Source organism: Hyposmocoma kahamanoa, unplaced genomic scaffold (assembly GCF_003589595.1).
Source record: "Hyposmocoma kahamanoa isolate Upper Pololo Valley unplaced genomic scaffold, ASM358959v1 87, whole genome shotgun sequence".
In the NCBI taxonomy this organism is placed as follows: Eukaryota; Metazoa; Arthropoda; class Insecta; order Lepidoptera; family Cosmopterigidae; genus Hyposmocoma; species Hyposmocoma kahamanoa.
The window spans coordinates 8,561,154-8,582,893 of record NW_020654422.1 but is presented as its reverse complement, the minus strand read 5'-3'; the positions used below and the strand labels follow the sequence as shown (position 1 = coordinate 8,582,893).

The 21,740-nt window shown below is 34.9% G+C and overlaps 1 protein-coding gene across 6 annotated transcripts in view; it reads left to right on the top strand.

The window, feature by feature from the left end:
• Positions 1 to 7,489: 7,489 nt before the first annotated feature.
• Positions 7,490 to 21,740, top strand: part of LOC113235118 (vascular endothelial growth factor receptor 1) — a 45,480-nt gene continuing 31,229 nt past the window's right edge. For all 6 annotated transcript variants that reach the window (XM_026470695.1, XM_026470696.1, XM_026470697.1 and 3 more), the window contains exon 1: positions 7,490 to 8,050. In XM_026470695.1, coding sequence (XP_026326480.1) covers positions 7,978 to 8,050 — 73 coding nt within the window. In that variant the 5' untranslated portion in view covers positions 7,490 to 7,977. The remainder of the gene's footprint in view (positions 8,051 to 21,740) is intronic.

The following is a 21,740-nucleotide window of genomic DNA, read 5'->3' as shown; positions in this document are numbered from 1 at the left end:
AAGAAGAAGAAGAAGAAGAAGAAGAAGAAGAAGAAGAAGAAGAAGAATTTTTGGCAGTTAAAATTCTCTGAATGTAAATAACATTAAGTAATTTAACATTATACTACAATAACACGATTTGGAACATCAAAAAAATAAAGATATGGCATTATACAGTTCATATGGCGTCATTTATTTCCTACTTTTAGTAAGGAATAGACAATATTGGGAAATCATTCGTTCTTTCAGTCATAACACATTTCTTGGTAGACAAATTTGTCATGGTACGAATATGAGTAATATTATAACAAGCTTGCACTGAAATAAGATTGTTTTTGGAAAGGTTATGGTAGGCCCCCAGGTAATATAATACGAACAATATTGGACACAACTTCTAACATGACGCATGAGTTTTTTTACGCGTATATAAGTCAAATTCTATATCGTGTAGTGTTTGTATGTGTAATGTACATTATTCTTGCATGTTCTGTGACTTTAGCTAATAGAATAGGAACTATATTTATGCACCTTTAAGCATGGCGCATGAGTTTTTTTACACGCATGTAAGTCAAATTATAAGTCGTGTTGTGTGTATATGTATAATATATATTACTGTAATAGTGAAATGTTCTGTGACTTCATCCTTAGACACAACTTTAAAGTCATGTCTTTTAGACGTAGAGACTATCCAACAAAAGAACTTTGCTTGGATTGTAGAGTTCCTATAGTAAGGCAGCTATATATCTTACTGTACTTTTAGTAGCACTAGAGTTCATTGTGAAAGAGTTCGTCCAGAGAGGTACTGCCACCTTACCTGTTTCTGCCGCCAACCAGTAATGTGAGCAAAGGCTAAGGGTGCTGGTGAAATTACAGGCACTTGGGACTTGTCAACTTATGTTTCCATTCTTCAGTCTTCCAAGTTTCCATTGTTATGAACTTTATAGAGTTCCAGTAAAATGTCTTAATATACGAGTGGACAAGTGTGATGAGATGCTGTAATAAATTTGCAAGGACATATTTGTATGACGTGTTTATGTATATCATTACTATCTCAGTAAGCCGTTAACCATAGGTCCTAGTAAAGGGACCGAAACATTGGTTTGTATAAAAAATAACGTGATTTATATAAAAAAAAATTGTTTAATTGTATATGGTTGTGTATAACATTGGCAATTGTATCTGTATAAGACGCAGTAAGTTAATAATTAAATATTCAGCAAGCAATTTCATGAAATGTACTTTACGTATTTGAAAACGTCTAGAACATGAAACTGTACAATTGGTAGTGATATTTAAATGGCACGCGACCGGTCAAGGTCTATAGTAGGCAGCCACCTAGCTGCCCAGCCGCTTAGCCACCTAACCGTTCCAAAGCACCGCTATGTCATTTAGGCCAATTTGGGAAATTAACGCCCGACGTGTGTTAGGGTACTCTTGATTTCATTTGTTTGACACTCCCGTATTATATATGTATATGCTGTCTAATGTTTATCTTTACAAGTTAACTTTCAATACTAGCTTACTTACAAATTTAAAAGAGGATGGTTCTTTGTTCTTGCCGTACATTTAATGTGTATCGTATCCTTGGTATGATAAAGCTACACAATGTGATCATACGTTTTTTTTAAATATACCGAGTGACGGGAAGAACAAGTTGTGCGCCTGGTGGTAAGCGACACGCCTATCCATAACAGTTCTAGTGTTGCAGAGTTTTAAATCGCAAAGACCGTAGAGGCACTGCCACTGCGCCCGTCACCCTGAGACATAAGTTTTCAAAACCCATGTGCCTGTAATTTCACTAGCACCCTTACCCCTCTTAACTGGAACGCAGTACACTACAGTACAGTACACAGTAGAACATGGCGTCAGAAATAGGTAAGGTGGCAATACTTCCTTGGACGAACTCTTTCACAAGGAGCTCTACTACTACTAGATACGTCAAACAAAAGTGCTTTTATTAATGAAAGTTATAAAACAATATACGTGAAATAATTGTGTATATCTGAAATTGTATAAATGTTCTCCATTTAAACATACAAGAATTGTGGCCAAATTGGTTCGGAGAATCTTTAAACGATTTTCTTGAAAGTTGTAAATTTGTAGATATATTATTATTACGCCAAGTTTGCGTTATGTACAGCTGTTGTGAAAATCATGTTTCTTTTTTAAATTAATTTTCGTTCTTGTAATCTATAATTCTGAGATGTTATTATATACAACGCACTACTGGTGTCAGCGACTTCGTCTGCACAGAATAAGTACTTCTAGTAGCCTACTGTTCAATACTAATTTTCATAGATTTATTGGTGCTCCATATAAAGTTTCATCCCTTATTGCAACCCCCTTAAGATTTACTTTAGAGACAGAAAGTAGCCTATAGCCTTCTCCTAGGTCCCATCTATCTCTATAACAAAATTCGTCAATATTGGTTCAGCGGTTTAGGTGTGAAAACGTAACGGAAAGAGTTACTTTCGCATTTTATAATATTAATTGGAATTAGGGGTTCTTTCTTATATACACATAAACTTTCAAATTAATGTATTGTTTTTAAATACCAAGCAAAATAATGAAATACTAAAGACTTTCAAAAATAAATATCGAAATACCAATTAAAAAAGGTAGTCATGTATTAAAAAGTAGGAAATAACCCATTGAACAAATTAAGTTTTGAATGAATGATTTTTGTTTGTATTACAATGTTACCGCAACCTCCTCGAAAGTCTTGGTTTGATGGTTCGGGTCTCCCTAGGAAATCTCTTGTTTCAGCATTTAGAATCAGATCTGGTCATATTCCACTAAATAAATTTTATCACTTAATGGGTATCAAAGCCTCAATCTTCTGCTATTACTGCAAAAGAAAAGAAGGCCTGATCCATCTGTTGGTGGAGTGTGACCACACTAGGATCGCAATAGTACGATTCGGAGTTGAAGAGTTTGGAGGTAATGGAGACATAAATATTTTTCCACGAAACCTTGTACATAAAATAACCAAAAAGATTTTTACTTATGTAAACTATTATACCAAATCCAATAATGCCCCTAACTAACCACATAATTTGAAATTCTCTATGAGGCCATAAACACAATGTAGTAGTGTTAAAGGCCTTCTTAACTATTAAGAATAAAACAAATATAATGATGACGATTTTTGCCAACAGCAACTGCACTCTTTAAATCACGGATGTAGCTGCTCAAAATTCGAAATCAACTTAATTGCATACTGTCTAATTAATGTATAGAAGTGTCATTTTCTGAAATCCTACTTTTGTTGCAATACCTTGGATTTTAGATATTGTGAAGGCGCACAGTAGCGTGAAGCATGGTAACAATGGTAAATGGAATCATTGCACTTTAAGGAAAACAAGCAAATATAACATTATTGAGGATCTCTTTAATATGGAAACGTCATTTCTAATATTAACTTTATGTCATACTATATAACTGATAACATAGATATGGGTATACAACGTACACTGGCATGTACAAGTTTTCAAGAAAAACATCAAATTATAATTTAAAAAATCCGATGCGGAACAAGGTACTCCAAAAATTTTATTGAAATCCATCTGTAAGCTAACTCGTCGAGACCTATTTAAAATAAGAAGGTACACTAACAGCAAAATTATAGAACAATTCACATTACATACAGTATCAATATAAATATATTCGTCAATCATAAGCATACACAACATTTGCCAAGATATATCTAAATTCTTTAACAATATGTCCAAGTGGGAGGCCTAAAAGAGCCTATGTAACATTTAAATATTGTAAAAGCTTATTTAAAAAAAAAATTGTCGAATCTATGGAAGGAGGATAGTATTTTTTTCAAGTCGGACAAGTGGATGTAAAACTAATATTGTTTTCAGATCACACTAACTGGGAAAGGAGCTGATGATCTTTAAATTGAGGTGAGCAAGCGTCCATCAAACATAGCTAAGAACCATCTCGATTAAATTAGTCCACTCGTTTGTGAGCTACGATATCACAGATAAACATACAGAGAGATACACAGACAAAAGCTTCAAACTTATATATTCCCATATGGGTTGAAACATGAAATTGAAAGATAGGTACTAGAATACTACGTGACGATATTCAGGATCTACAATTACGTCTAAACTTTGAAATTATGGGCAAGATAGTGCCAAAGGTTGAAATTTAGAAAATGGTGCCGTACTTTATTTATACTATAATACATTGGTAGTTATTAACGGAATAAAAAAGCGTTATAATAATAATAAAATAAGTTCTCGAGGTTCCGATTCTTCTTTTCTTCTTATCGTATCCATGGCATACAGAAGGATTGCCAATTGGCGCAAGGTACTAGTCGATGGTTGCCCAGAGTGTGACAGGACAGGAGCCTTCTTTCTTGCACTTCAAAATCGGAGTGCCTCTAATTTTTAATTTTAGATTGGACATTATCATGTCAATGCTGATTTTAGAGGCTAAAGAACGAGGTGGTAACCGAATAAAATATTCATCACAATTTTAACACGTTCAGACCGGGAACTAAATTACCATTATTTCGTCCTGAAATAAATTCTTGTATTCGAATTTGCTGTCCGATGGGAAAGATTCTCACATGGCCACCGGTGATACATCATCGCCCCATCAACCAAAAAATGTATCGGGGCGGAGTACGCCACCGGTGATCCTTGCTTTGAAATTATGCTTTATCCCTTCCTAATTAACCTATGACCTTAAGTAAATTATTTTTTGCCAGTTCTGACTGTTTTAAAACAATTCATCAGAAATAATTTGCTGTTTATTCTCGTTTTTCTATTATGTACATTTCTAGTTCTTTTTCGAATAAATATTCTTTGTAACCTTGATTTTTTTACTGTCTTACACAAATATCAAACTCCTGAGCTGCACTATGAAAATGTGCTTGTTGCACAGGACGGGAACGTGAAAGTTAGCACTTTCACTCAAGGTGGCATGGGTTACTTAGTATACCAAAAGTCAAGTGTTGTGTGACCACCGGTGGTACACTACGCCTAATGGATCAGCTGTCCGTGCTCCACCAGTGGCACATGCCGGTTTGAACTTGTTACGGATTGAAACGAAAATTTTTAGCATAATTTAGATGAAATACCCAGATGGGTAGATTTTAATTTCAGGTATTTGTCTTTCGTCTGATTTGATTATATAACGTGGATGTAGTTCAAAAGTTATCTGTAGATTATATATTTATTTAAATCGGGTGTGCAATGTTGTACACAATATTCACGTATGTCTAAACAGAAATCCCAACTATTATCATTTATCGTTATCATTGCACACACACACTCTAGAGTTATCGCATTGAGATGCCATGTGAAGTAGTATACAAAATGTATTTTAGTTCTGATTGCACTATCACAGTGATGATAATTTTAACACCACAATATATCTAAATAGAACACTGTTACACCAGCGGTTCGCTGAGTTATACTACTGTAAAAACATCAAAACGACTAATAATTTTAAAGTATACAGAATAATTAGTAAAACATTGACTGTGAACTGAATGAAGGTAGGCCTCACTCGTAAAGTTCATCACTTATTATTAGGTAATTTTGTAATTTAAGCTTCTTTGTAGCTAAAGTTTCACAAAATTCCCAAAGGTCTCCAGTATGAAATTCTGTAACAAAATAAAAATATATAAATTTTTGTTTATATCAGCGTCTTTCCTTTTCTAGCTTGTTTTGTAGCAAACCTAATATAATCAGTGGTTGTTTACTCATAAATTTCAAACTTAATAAAAATTTAAGACCTATACGGATTAGAACAACATACAGGAATACATACTTTTGCAATTAACGCAGCGTGGGGTATTATTAACATTGAAAGAACATTTTTAATTTTCAAATAAATTTCATAATGAACAAATGAATGTATGATATAGACAAATGAATAAAGAGTTATTCACCAATACCCTTTAATAAGGTTGTGTACACGTTTATCATTATATTAATTAGCCATATTCCAAAATAAATATTTACAATAATCTTGTTTTTATTGAATAAACTCAACAATAGGTTATAATTTTATTTACGTATTCATTCTGGTTATCGGGACTTTTTTGCACTTTAATCAGCTAACGTTATCAGATGTCAGTTACTGCGACAAACAAAGTCGCGTGGTAAACTAAAGTTCCAGCTGTACCCACGGGAGATCGTAAATTAATTAACACGGTTACCTTTTAATTGAATGGCTTCTTTCTCTTTATGCACATTTGCATAGAAAGAAAAAACTACACTTTTATTAGAACAAATGTAGTCTTACGAGGTATTAATTTTCACATATTACTTTATGTACATATCCTTCGCTTATTTCGTGGCCTTTATTTTTAAACGTAATTGTATTTATAATTTCCAATGGGAAAAGAGTCAGTTTTATATAAATGTGACGTCGTTCTGTTTATGTTTCGTAATTATTTGCTATGAATTTTATGAATAGCTAATGGTTCGTGTTGTACTACAGGGGTAAGAGTGAGGAGGAGGAATTTAACGACGCTTAATTCCTTCTATTTAAATTTCAAATTTTATGGGGTGTCATGAAATTTAATGCAATTCTACCAATTCGTTGGTAGGGGTTTGTAATTTATGTCTTTCAAATATGTCACCAAGCCCGTATTAAGTCAATGAATATCAGACGAATGGTTTCTGCCTGTGAAGCATTTTTATCTTTCAAGCGACGGGACTTAGAAGTCATGCGCCTGGTCGCGCGGCGCGCGCCTCTTCGTAGCAGTTGCAGTGCCACTCAGAGCTTTAAATCGCAAAGATCTGAGGGGCACTGCCACTGCGTCCTTCACCTTGAGACATTAGTTGAGTAATTTCACCAGCACCCTTACTCTACAAAACCGAAACGCACTTATGTGCACATTACTCTGTGGCAGCCGAAATAGGTAAGGTGACAGTACTCCCTGGACGAATTCTTTCACAAGGAACTCCACTGCTACTAAAAATACTAGTAGTATGTAGTATGATAGTAGGCGTATTGCATTTTGAACCAATGTATTTATGTTTGTTCATCTTTCACAGTAGCTCTTTCCTTAATTATATTTTGTGATTCCTAATTTTCTCGATGAGGAAACAAATACAATTATTAACCTACCTACTATCGTGCTACTTATTAAAATCGTACAATGGGAGTACTAAACCATGTGCACTCAAAAAAAGTACGTTACGGCAATTCTCAAGAACGGTTTCACCTAATGTCGCTTGAATTATAATACTTGTACCACTGCCACTCCCACGTGCTCGTTCACTTTTACGCCTCATGACAGAGTTTACATCAAATATTTATAACAGTGGCAGAGTCCATATTCTACTTTACTAATTTTACGGTCCATTTAAACTTCTGCAGGTAGTTAGGTGTCAAGTGATAAGTTCATTGGCTTATTTTTCATAAGCAAGTGGTAAAATGGTGTTATCTCGACAATGCGAGTTACGTTATGGCGTTCTAAAGTAAGTGCGGCTGAGGCGCGGCTTCGGCTCTGGCGCTCCGCTGCCGCCTCAGTTCCCCACGCGAGCGCGAGTGAGTTAGTCGGCCTCTACCTTAACGTAGCGCACATTATACCCGAGTGACTGGGGCATTTGCCTACTTTAACCGTCACGTGCCACGCTATAAAACAACTTGTATTCAACTCTTTTGTGACCTTCGGCTTGTCCTTCATTATACTTATCATTTCTCAAACTAATCGTAAACTTATTCTGTAGTTTCATGATGTGACAACGTAATAGAATGTTGTTGACTATTTTACGCAGCACATAATTCAACAAAAAATGAATCAGTGTTCAAAGTTTTCAAGTGTTTTAACAATATTACGATTTTGGTGATCGCGAGAATACAAGTACCCTGTGGAATTCGTGTTACTACTGAGCGCCATCGAACGAAAGTTATAAATAGTTCACTCGATTAAAATTCCGTGTGATGGAATAAAGGCTATGAGTATAATTCATGGCAGATATCACCCATGTTTATGTTGGACTTTAAATTGATCGAAGCAAAATGATTATGGGCTGGAGTTTACTGGCATCTCTAATGACCAGCGTCTTATTAGTAGCTTCCAACGAAACCGCAGGTTTGAAAATTCTTCTCTTGGATATGGATGCCGACTTTTTACTTGTTTAATACACGCCAATCTCTTCAATAATGACTTTCCTTAAAGATAATTCTAACATAAGAAACAAAGTACTATTGCACCTTGTTCTCAATTGTTAGTGTACAGGACAAAGTCTTTGTTAATAATGCTGAGACAAAAAGTTACTCAATTTTCGTGAGACAAAGGTTCGTACAAAATTATGTTCAACAAAAACAAGTCTCCAGTATCACTCTGTACATAATACAAACTTTGCAAAAAACGGTGGCATAATTGGACTCGCATTGAGAATAATTAGTTATTTAGCAGTTGAAAGAATATTACACGAGAAAATAAGACTTTTTGTGTAATGCTGTCGTTTCTTACGATTCGTGTGATAAGTTCAATCGTCGATGCCATTAATTGCACAAACATGCCAAGGTGAACTCTAAAACCTGTGCTTGTTTAATGTTGTCGTAAAATTACTTCTGTATTTGAATAATACTCCTGGCATGCATTATGTTTGCATTTGAAATTAGGTAGTATTTTAAACTAAGACTTTGTTCTACACTAACAATAAGCAATTTCTTTCGATTAATATTGAAAATAACTTTGCAGCGATGAATTCTTTCATGCCTTTAGAATTTTTGTACACTAATTTTGTAACTAAAGCTTGACTTACAATGTGAATATAATAGTTTAATGATTGGGATGCCAGTTGGAGCTTGCTAATGGGGTTTTTCATGGAGAGCCATTGTAAGTATGCTGAGCAACAGTAATTGTGCTAACACATCTTGCACTGTTATCAAGGTAACGCTGATGCAACTGATCTGTAACTAATTTGAGTATTGAAATCATTCACCCGGAAAGTGCTACCTGATTTTTAAAACAGAATGCTTCGGTTGAAATTATTTGGTGGTTAATAATCCTAGAACTAAATTAGCTCAGAGATTCAAATAAAAGAATAAAAGCATTGTGCAGAAATAAAAAACGAAAAAGCATGTAATGCCCTTTAACCCGTCACGTGGTCTATTGACACACGGTGACCCTAACAATTGCTATATAAAATTAATTGCAATTACTATGTACAATATAATTGTAATTATTTTTTATGTTAATTATAAAAGTAATTTTTTTATTCATTTTTGTATTTTTTTTAATAGTGGATAAAACACTACTGCGCGATAGAGACATCGTGTAGCTTTAGGACGCTACAGCACCAAAATCGGTAGAGACACCGTGTGTCTCTAGGATGCGTGACGGGTTAATAGCTACGTAAGGCTGAGAAACCGTGTGTCTCTAGGATGCATGACGGGTTAATAGCTACGTAAGGCTGAAATTGAATTTAAAAATAATATACACATGTTCTTCCCGTAGCTGCTAGCTGCAATGAAATTTAACATTTTACACTGCAACTATCGCTTAAAATCTACGATTTGATTTATTATCACCCGTTAAAAGATTATGACAAGGAAGATATTAATATATTTCCTAGATATCTAGTTTACCTACACATATTTGCATTCCATAGAAAAGAACTGTAGTTAATATATTAAGGAAAATAATAGCAAAACGAGTAAACAAGTTGCTTTTTAGAATAAGTCATTTTGGGAACAATATTACTCATTAAGAAACATAACAGGTCAGAGGTTTTAGTACACAAATAGGCATTGTGCCGTGCTGGGTGTAATGACTATTTGCTCGAGAGAATATAATCATTGATAATAGGGCTTCGTTTGACGTCACATGAATCCATCTCAGGTTGTTTTCAACCACGTTCCCAAAATTACGAAATTTCAAATCTATTTTATAAAAAACTGTGCAACAAACTTTATTAGAAAATTACATTAAGGTCATACGGCTCGTCTTTTATTGAATATAACTTTCATTTACAAAAAAAAATACCAAGCCCTCGAGTATAGTGTCATTAATAAGAGTAAGTTAGATGCAAGTATCAGGTACTAACAACACAAATAAGATTTTGTGCTTTATTGATTATGTGTGATTTGTTTTGTGTGATTTTGTGCATATATTTTGAGTGTTGTAATTTGATACAAAGCCGATATATGATACATTGTCTAACTTATGGTACAACAACTGCAGACCTATTTTAATGTCTGAGTCATTTGTCACTAGTTGGGGAGACAAACAAAAAACAATAACTTGACTCATCTCACAAGCTCACTAAAACCACTGAAGTAAGCGCATCGAATTTCTTCTGTCTGTAGTAGAAAATACCTCGCTACACTAATAGAAACAACACTATGGTTGTTTTTTCCTTGTTTACGATATACGGTATTTGCACCTTACTAAGAATGAATACTGACACGTTTACACTGAAGAATAATAAAATGAAGTTACTATATGTATAGCTTGATATTTAATGAGTACAAAGTCATTTCCTTCCTAAATCCGGATCGTACTACGCAAAACACGAAAAAATGCACCCTAAAAGTTAGTAAAACGGGGAAAAAGACTTGAGTATATACTCACGGCAAATAACAATTGGTAGACTTTGGTTTACAAACTACAATTAATTCATTCATTCGTTCAATAATTGTATTTATGTAGATATAATTAAAATAGTAAGAATTTTTATTGATTTTAAGGTAGATATAATACGAAGCTACATTGTCTCAGTAGGTACGCAGCTTCCATTAGTCGATCTTTTGCAGACGATGAGTCATCGCCAGGTTACGAGTAACTATAGATTGTTAATAAGAACCGTGTCGTGATTCACTCAAGCATAAGTCACAGATTCATTCATAAGTTTCATCTCTTTCATTTTTTTTGTAGTATTTTATTACGTATTGGTGATTCTCAAATGCTATTATATAGTTCGTAGGTACTTTTATAACCGACCTTAAAAAAGGAGGAGGTTCTCAATTCTCAATGCGACTGTATGTTTTTTTTGTATGTATGTTACGCGATAGCTCCGGCGGCACTTGTGAACCGATTTTGATGATTATAATATAATAATTTCAATAATAATTTATGTATTTATTTTCTCTCAACATACAAGGTAAATTGTATAAACGCTTTATGACAAGTGAGTTTCTACATTAAATCTTATTTGCGAGAGACTGGCGCCTGAGATAGGCATAAAAATGCCTGTATTACAGGTCACCTGATTCTTTTTTTGTTGCAACGAGGTTATTTCAGATGTAGTTCCATTTAAATTTGAAGAATGATGCCGCAGGGAACGTACCACCTACCTTATCTCAGGCTGGCTGCACTATGGCGCCAGTTCGCATACGTCTAAAAGAGGTAGGAGGTTAGAACTCTGCGAAATCTTGACGTGAATAAAGCTAGCGGGCCAGATGGAATTCCAGCGGTAGTCCTACGTAACTGTGCGCCTGAGTTGTCTCCTGTTCTCACACGTCTGTATCGCCTCTCACTTGAGACTGGTATAGTTCCCAGGTCGTGGAAACTTGCAAACGTGCAACCTGTGCCCAAAAAGGGAAGCAGAGCCTGACCCTGTCAACTATAGACCTATTTCAGTCACTTCCATACTCTGCAAGACTATGGAACGTGTACTCAACAACCGTCTCCTGCACTACCTTGCAGACAATGACCTCATCAGTGATCGCCAGTATGGATACCGACGAGGGCGTCCTACCGGAGACCTTCTTGTGTATGCCTGTCACATATAGAGGAAGGCCATGGCAAAGCGAGGCGAAGCATTTGCAGTGTCTTTGGACATTTGTAAAGCCTTTGACAGGGTCTGGCACGCAAGCCTTTTAAGCAAGCTTCCATTTTATGGGCTTCCCACTGACCTTTGTGAATGTTCCATTTGAGTCGTCTTAGAAGGCTACTCTTCCGAACATATGGCGATAGAGTTCCTCAGGGTTCCGTACTGTCTGCAACTCTCTTTCTGCTGCATATCAATGATATGTTAATTCCAGGTACCTTTGCGTATGCTGATGACAGCAGAGTTGTAGATAGGTACTTGACCAATGAAAGGGTCAGTGGAGAGGAAATCCAGTCTTGTCGAGAGTCCATGGTTAGCCGTTTAGATTTGACGCTCAAGGCAGTATTTGATTGGGGCGATGCCAATCTTGTCAAATTTAACGCTACCAAAACGCAAGGGTGTCTGTTCTCCACAAAACGTAGTCCCTTTGAGCTGACTTTGACTTTTGACGTTATATATCCTTGCCGATAGCCGACCGTCTCCAGCTACTTGGAATGGACCTGTCATGCAATCTGAACTTCGGCAGATACATTGAATCCATGGCCAAAAATGCAGGAAGCTTGGCATCCTTTCCAGGGTGAGGCGTTACTTCACACCGGGAGTGTTGCTTCAGCTATATCAAGCACAAGTCAGGTCGTGTATGGAGTACTGTTGCCACCTTTGGGATGGCTCTGCTACATACCAACTGGCCACCTTGGATTCAATTGACAAGCGTATCAAGAGGCTTATAGGAGACTCGGAATTAGTGGAGGCGAAGCTGCAGAGCCTTGAGTACCGCCGTAAAGTTGCCCGCTTATCGGTATTTTACAGGATATATCACGGAGAGTGTGCGAAAGAATTACACGATTTAATTCCGCTTTCCCCTTTCCATCATCGGGGGACTAGGCGTAGGCTTGGCTTCCACCCCTATGTTGTGGATATTCCAAAGATTCGCACGAAGCGTTACGCTTCCGCATTTATATAGCGAACGGCTATGGAGTGGAATTCCCTGCCTGCAGACTTGTTCCCTGAACGTTATAACTATTCAAATTATTTTTCAAATTATTTATTTCTCAGATAACAGGATCCATTAGTGTTAGTAAAAATAAAGAAACAAGCTTATAGACTATTGTTAGTATGAAATTATAATTATAAATTACTTAGAAACTAAAATGTCATGTACTTACGGGGCATCTCGTGCGGAATCATTGTCCGTACGAGATGTCTCAGTACAGGCGCTCTATGGTCGTTTGCAACAACTCTCAGAATGCTGTTGCCACTACCCCGGAGCCTACTAACCAAAGATGCTACCTTTCTCCGCAAGACCGCATTAAAGCAGCTTGTATGGGATAGAGCAAACATTGCAGAGGCACTGCAGTACCGGGGTAGTCTCAACATCATCCTGAACACGTTGTTGTACTGGACGCGAAGGGATTTCAGCGACCTTTGCGAACAGCTAAACCACAAGCCGCCCGTGTACAGACCCTGACAATACAAATAGTCCGTACAGCGGGCAAACCTGCGGGCCAGCATATTCCCGCGGACCGCCAAAGACCTGCGTTCCCTCTCGACGTCGTCATCATCTTTAAGGTCGTCGGCAAGTATATGTCCAAGGTATTTAAAATGAGACACCTGTTTTACACTCATGCCATTTAGCGAAATAGCTGCAAATGACTCTGGACACCTACCGGCGGCCTTGAAGACCATGAACTCGCTTTTTTTTTACATTATAAATTAGTCCGTGTGATGCGGCTTATACCTCACAGACTGCCAACATCTCCCTAATAGACCTCGCAGTCGGGCCCAGCAGCACCATGTCGTCCGCATAGCTGATGTTGTTCACACAAACATCCCCCACACGACAGCCGACACGCATGCTACTGAGCTCGACTATAAGATCATTAACTATGTTATGTAAAGAAGTTTGATACCAACGAAAGATTCTTTTAAATGGTTTAATGTGTTTGTCAGTATGTCGAAAAATAAATTTATATACAAATATATACCTAACTGCTTAACAGGAAGGAAACTGTAAAATCTCTGTATTTTAGTAGATGCAGATATTCGGTGTTGTGAATTTATGTTTTTTTGAATAATCAAATGATGCAATGACGAAGTAGTAATTACAGATCGTATAGTAAGAATATTAAAATGGAAACAGTGAGTGGTATATTCAAGTGCAATCACCACGCGCACGACTTGTTCGTCCCGTGTCGCTTGGTATTATAAAAAACAATTTAATGATTGCATACAATACTTTCTCTACGAGTAAATTAAAATAATGAAACACAACCAATATTTAAAGATTATTTTATTAACAATCCACGACAACAAACTCAAATGAATACCAAACAAACGCTACAAAACAAAAAAAAAAAAATTAAGGAGACGGAATAGAAGTGTAATTAATCAAGTACCGCTTATATTTAACGGAGACAGTAGAGCGTTTGAGTACCATCATATTTGTTATTTTATATTGGTTTTAAATAGTTCTTTTTTGCCAAAAGGTTACGCCGTAGTACCTACTTGTTATATAACATTTTGATTATTTCATAAAATAATTAGAATTTTAGTAATTTCTCAAATATAGTGATTCTGTTCAGGAAAACTTTAGCAAAAATACGACGTTATTTTTTTGACACGCTTTGTGGTTCTGTACACAGAAATGCATATTTTAATGAAATTTATCAATTATTGTTATTATTTATTTATTGAACATTGACTATAGAGCCATCAGCTTATACAGGTAACAAATAATTAAGAAATTCAAAACGTAATAATACTGAAAATAAAAATTTATTTGAGTAAAAGTCGTAACTACAAAATCCCGCCATTTTTCAATTCAGTAGCAAGTACTATAGACAATAGAATTTTGGTTCAGAAGGTTAGATTAAATTATAATTGACACATTAAAATACAGAAGTAGAAAATGTGCTTTTTCATCAAAAAGGACGTGAATTTAGTTACACAGTATATGTTTATGCAATGATATTGAAAAAAAAACCGTATTTCGATTTAAAATAAGTAAAACAAAGTAGCAATCGGCAGATTCTTAGTAAATAATTTTTTCTCAGTAAAAATAGTAAATTCATAGTAAATCACAAACAAAGTTAAGAAAAATTATAATGCTGCTAAAACTCTGAAATTTAAAGTGAAGAAATAGGTTTCAATTCAGCCCACGAACAAAACAGGTGGTGATAAGACATTTGGGACTTTTTGCTATTTTGCAGCAGCATAAAGAATTGTTATTTAGTGCTCAATGTAGGTTACAGGAAGCTACAACATATAGTTGTTTTTTTTAAATTAGTACATTTTATCCATATTAGAAGTCTTTTTTAATGCCTTTGTTCCACAAAGGGTGCGAAGTACTGGAAACATATTGATTTATCGCCGACATGTCGTTTGACGTACAACTTTACGATATCGAAATCCCGTATCGTAATGGTTAATTAATAGTTCGTCATGCACCGAACATTGCGTGTTTAGCTCTCATCATAGTTTGTAACAAATAATTAGTAACTTACGTTTTGTTTTTGAAATATTATATCCTGATAACATTTTGAAAATTCACTTATTAATTACCCTTTGAGATGTTTCTTACGGTACATCAAAAAATATTCTGGCGTAAGACGAAGTGAATCCACAACTATATCCATTGTATACATAAGCGTCGTTGGTTGGTATCGTTGTTTCCTATACGCATGTCCGGCAACTAGTGACACAGATGGAATCCTTGTTGTCGGTCATTATGGACTTTGCCCACATATGATGCAAAATAGGACATACATTTACTACTACAACGGCAGTATAAGAGGAAAGGAAATGAAATATGAACGAATGGTATACGAACTCTGTTGTTTGTCACACTTATATGGAAGTAGCTAATTGCATGTTAGTAGATTCACAAAGCCTGTAAAATGGGTAAAATTACATTATTATATATATTTTCTAATAAAAAGTAATTATGCTTACAAAACGGTACTTGTGTATATATATGCTTCAAATGTAATATCTAAAGATTATATTTTTATTTTTATTATAAAATGACAATCATGATTATGCTTTTATTTTAGTTATAAAATAATAGTATAATCATAGATTATCGTATATAATTATTTCTGGTAATTCTGTTTTTTGTGTCTGCTCAAAAGTTCACACTAATGAAGATACGAGGTTTATGAATTCAGCTGACTAAGTACAAGTATACGGTGGCATGTCCATTGTTGAACTCATTCACGAGGAGCTCTTCTGCGATTAAACTATATACTCGAATTCGATATATGAGTATATCTGTTTTAACAAAAATTACTTAAAAAGCAAAAACAATAAATGCAGTTTTACTTAGTAGGTAATAATAAATAATAGGTAATACCTAAGAGTTCTTTGATAATTTTGAGTATGGAAACATAAATGGCGTTCGTCGGTAGAACCGTATCGTATAGCATTACTATACAAATAGCAAAACGGCCAAGTTTTCGCTGCTATTTGAGTTGTACCGAAGTTCACGATTGCATTGTTAACCTAATTGATTGTAACGCATTATGTGACATCTTAAATAATTTGTCGGCCTCTGTGGTCGAGTGGCTTGCACACCGGTTTTCATGGTATCGCCATCTCTGAGGTCCCGGGTTCGATCCCCAGTCGGGTCAATGTAGAAAACTAACATTTCTACATTGTCTCGGGTCTGGGTGTTTGTGGTATCGTCGTTGTTTCCGATTTCCATAACACACGTGCTTTAATTACTTACTTTGTGATCATAGCAACGTATGTGATGTCTAACATTTATTATTATTATTATATTTATTGTAAATAACTTGCTAAGTTACGCATTAATAAATGAAATGTTTACCTTGTCAGTTTCGGTATAAGGTTAATAATACTCGGTTAAGGTTACGTAATTTTAATTATGTAATGTTTTTCTTCGGTAACATATACATACATGTAGGCTCCAGAATATTGTAATAGTAATTAACTAATTAGTTACCAATTTAGACAGTTTATATAATATTTGAAATTACTTTTTATAGGCGTGAAGAATTATTCCAAATTAATATATAAATGCGAAAGTAACTCTGTCGGCTACGTTTTCATGCCTAAATCGCTACTACTAACTGCCTCCGTGGCCAAACGGTTACCATGCAGGACTGCCGGGAGAAATATGTGTATGGCCTACATTTATTTCTCTCGTGAGTTTGGGTGTAATTTGTGGTTGTCTATGTGTGTGTCCATAGCACCCGCGACACAGGGTTTCCTTAGTACGGGGCTGTTGAGTGTGCGTTATTATTATTATTACTATTAAATTTGATGATTTTTGTACAGAGACAGATGGAACTTAGGAGAAGGACATAGGCTACTTTTTTGCGACAAAAATAACTCTTTAAGGAGGTGAAATAGAGGATGAAATTTGTATGGAGAACCAATCATTTGTCAAATAATTAGTATAGTGGGCTACTCGAAGTACTTATTCTATGCAGATGGAATCGCGGGCAATAGCCATAAGTTAACAAGTCCCATGTGCCTGTAATTTCATCAGCACCCTTACCCCTCAAAACCGGAACGCAGTAATGTTCACATTACTGCTTGGCAGCAGAAATATAAGGTGGCAGTACTTCCCTGGACGAACTCTTTCACAAGGAGATCTACCTGCTACTAAATATAGTATACTCCGCATACAGCTGCTTCCTCTCAGTGCATGAAGAGAAGATGGTTTTGTACGAGGTTTAAGTGTTTTTTACCGTTTACTGAATTTTTAAAGAGAAATAGATACTAGTAATAAATTTTCCTACAATAATTAAAACTAGCACATAATTACTCTACTGTGAAGTATAAGCCGTGGTAAACAGTATATAAATAGGAAATGATTCTCTTATTTCTACTAGTCAACAATAATTCTAAGAATCCGGACATTATGAGTGCATTACCACAGCCCAATGTCTGCAGTAACTAAAATCACAGTTGTACTTATGCCAAGTCGTGATGTGATGACTCATTCATTACTAAGTGGAATATTAGTAGTTCGTTAGTTAAAACCACAATATAAATAATTTAATTTGTGTTTCTTTTGGAAATATATTACATTTTCATGACACCTTTTGTAAGCAAGGAAGATTGTATAAAGGAATAAAGTTGATTCTTTTGCAACTACTTTACCTGTAAAGGAAAAACTGCAAAACTATAAACTTAAATAATAATATTACTCATTGGTGATTAGATATATTTTAATACAATATATGACCAAATTAAAGATAAAAAAATTGTATCTTACATTAAAATATGACCCACGAAAATATTGATAGCTTGTCAGAAGTTAATAAAAACCCTTTTAAATGTTTATTCTAGTAAAAATTACCTTGGCGACTGTTCGCTTGCAGTGTGAACACTATTTATTCGTGAGAAAAGTTATATATTTACTTTAAAATGTAATATAATATTACTCTGTTTTACTATGGATATTAAGATTTGTCAATGCGAAAATTATATAGTTACATGGTTATTCTGGTAATTGATCAAAAGTACATTTAAAAAATGTAAAAATGTATTGCAATTTTAAAGATTCCAATGAAGAATATTACAAAGTTATTTTGTTATTAAACATGCAAATCTCGATAGTGTGCAAAATATGTACATGCAATATTTGTGCGAGATTACTGATTTTATATTCCGTAGAATAAACATTGGAGTACTGAATAATTATAAAATTGATTGGATATTAAATCTGAAAAAAAAAATGTTGAGGTGTAATTTGAGTGGGAAAATCAAAAAAATATCGGAGCGTCGATGTAGATTGTATCTCAAACTCATTTAGTGGAAATCAATCTGATCAGTGTGTTTAAAACTAATAAAGAATAAATAACAATATTACAGATTTGTTTTTATAGGAAACGTGTAAAACCAATGCAGTGTCGGCAATATGATACGCTCCCCGTGCCTCCTTATATTCATATTGCATACTAAACACAGTACAGGTTAAGGCATCTAATAGCCATACTGCCAGTTTTTACATTTTAATTTTTCTTCAATTATTGAATGTTCTGGCATGTTTCGCGAGAAATCATTATGTTAAGAGAACTGTATGTTACCGCACACAAAATCAATTCAAGAGAAAAGACGCCGTTTTGAAAATTCGTCCATAGTTTGCACCACTATGTTTGTCAACACCACAACACAAGTATTCTTTAAAGGTATAAATAAATATTAGACAAGATCACATACGTTGCTCTGATCCCAAAGTAAGTAGCTAAAGCACTTGTGTTATGGAAATCGGAAACAACGACGGTACCACAAACACAAAGACCCGAGACAATATAGAAAAGCTAGTTTTCTACACTGTCCCGGTCGGGGATCGTACCCGGGACCTCAGAGACGGCGACACCATGAAACCGGTGCGTAAGTCTCTCGCCCACGGAGGTCGTCACTTATAAATGTTGCAAAAACTTCTTTCAAGAGAGATAATCTTTTAAAAAAGGGAGCATGTACTCAACATTATTCCTTTTCATTTCTCCATCAATTTCTCAGTCATGATTACCTGTAAGTAAATTGTCATAGTGTAATTTATCAATGTCTAGTCCTCACTATTCCTTTTCATATATTCGTCAAACGTGCCCCTTTGACAACCGCTATAACTGAACAATAGTAATTGTGGAGAACGAGCAACAAATTACATTTCAATTCCAAATAGGTAGTTTATGTGGCTATTTATTGCTGCTATTATTGTATTTATTGCTACTATGTTAAGGTCATTATAAATTTGTTTGTTTTAGGCCGATTGAAGGAAAGTCCTTCAAGGGTTTCTGACAGGTGGCGTTATGGCAAAAACTTGTAAAACCAAAGAACAAAGATCTGCAACAGGTATATAGAGAAATTCGTAAGGTTCGTGAACTCTTTCTGTAGTGCAGTTAGGAGAGCGATAGCTTCGTTTAGGTTAGAATTGCTAGTTTGTGTCCAGCCGGACCGAAGGAATTTTACTTTGAGTTTGTTAGATTTTTGTATTAACAACAAAGTACTCTATGATGATATTCATATATTTTCACTAAAAATATATGAATATCATGATAGAAAAGACATTTTGATATTCAATAAAATAAATATTATATTAGTACTTAGTTATGTCGGCGCTTGAAAGGTAAATGGGGATAATTGACACATAGAGTGAAAATGACTTATACCTACTCATCGAGTATATAACCAGAAATAGAGACGAAATAATGGTCATCCGCACCTGGCAATTCATCAGGCAAATGGGCCTTATATCACTTTTAAATAGCAACCCTCGTTTGCGCAGAAATCACAAATTAGAAAGCTGAAATAGTATAGCTTGAACAACTGACCTGTGTGTACGTTCCAAAAATATTCTGTATTTATTGTAATAAAAATAATATCTCTAACAATGGGGTCTGTTCCATTTGGTGGTGTGGGAAAAACAGTAACACATCTAATTACAAAGCAATCGGATCAAATTCATCACATTTCATCGGTAATGAAATATTTAATACCTATGTAATTTTTCAATTTTCGTCCATTATAGCAAAGCTCAAGTTGAACTGGTCGTTTTGAAGTGAAACAATTGACGACACCCATCAATTGTTTCAAATTCGTGCTGGTCAATCGGAGCGCAGTTGTCACCGTAATGATGTGGCAGGATAGTTTTCAAACAAATTAAATGACGTTTCGTCTCTATTTTTGGTTATATACTCGATGTGTTATATACTGTTGGGTAATTATCCGAAAAATTCCCGAAAAATTAGAAAATTTTGAAAAATATTATTTCTAAGGCTCATATTAAGTTCTACGCTTAGAAATATCTTTTGAAGTTTTATTTAGCGTGAATTATAAAATAAATTTGTATAGATAAAAGCTACTTAGAGAAAAACAAGTTTTAAAATGATTGTACAACCACGAAAAAAAACCTTTTTAATGGCTCCATCGTTTTCGTTCAGTAACTTCCACTTTTGACAGATGTCAATGTCAAATGTGGAAATAATTGGAAAAATATACAGAAAAATATTTATTTTTTTATTTTTTTCTAAATGAAATTTTTCCACGACCCAACACTACTCACACTTCAGTAGTAATATTAGTGGATAGTATTACTATGAGCATCATAAAGTATTTATTGTGAAAGTATATATTTATTGTGTTGAAGAAATGCATCACATGTGCCATAAAGTTTACTACTTGCTTATAATAAGGGAGCCTTCAAATTAGATGCATGTGATAGATCAGCAGTGGCGCGACTACCAATTTTCATACAGTATCTAGTCTGCAAAAGTGGAGCGCGCGTGACGCGACTGTGGCGCTTCAGCTGCACTTCTAAACATTGTATGAAAATTAATTGTGGTGCAGCTGGAGAGTCACAGTGGCGCCACTGAAGCATCAGCTTCTACAAGCGTCTCATTTAAAGGCTCCCTAAGTGCCACTTAGCCTCTTTTACCTCTCAGTCATCATTACATACATATGTATAGAGTACGCCAACAACCGACATTGTCTGTTATTGTGAAGGTAGTATTAATAACAAGTAATACTATGTTATGTTGCAATAAGGTGAACTCACAATGACGTCATTAGTTGCAAATTAAATATTACGGATATTACTTATGCTACAAATGTACATAAAAACTACCGGTAACAGTGAGCATGTATAATATGACCGGTAATATTTATAAATTTGTAAAATAGACCACAGAATGCCGTCAAATACCTTAAGGGGAAAATATTCATAAAAATTTTAGTAGCAGTAGAGCGCCTTGTCAAAAAGTTTGTCCAGTGAAATACTGCCTTCTTACCTATTTTTGATCACCCAACATTTCTCAGTTCGTTATTGGCGATAAGCATAAATTTTCTTTCATAGCCCAAACATATCAATCGAACCACTTTACGTCGTCAATAAACGTAAATCGTCTATTTGAACATCATTTATTGAATCAACGAAATGTAATGAGGCAGATGGAAAGAAAATATGTACATAATGAGAATGGGAAGCTTATTAAAAGAAAAACAGAAAATGAAATTAAAACGCCTCATTTC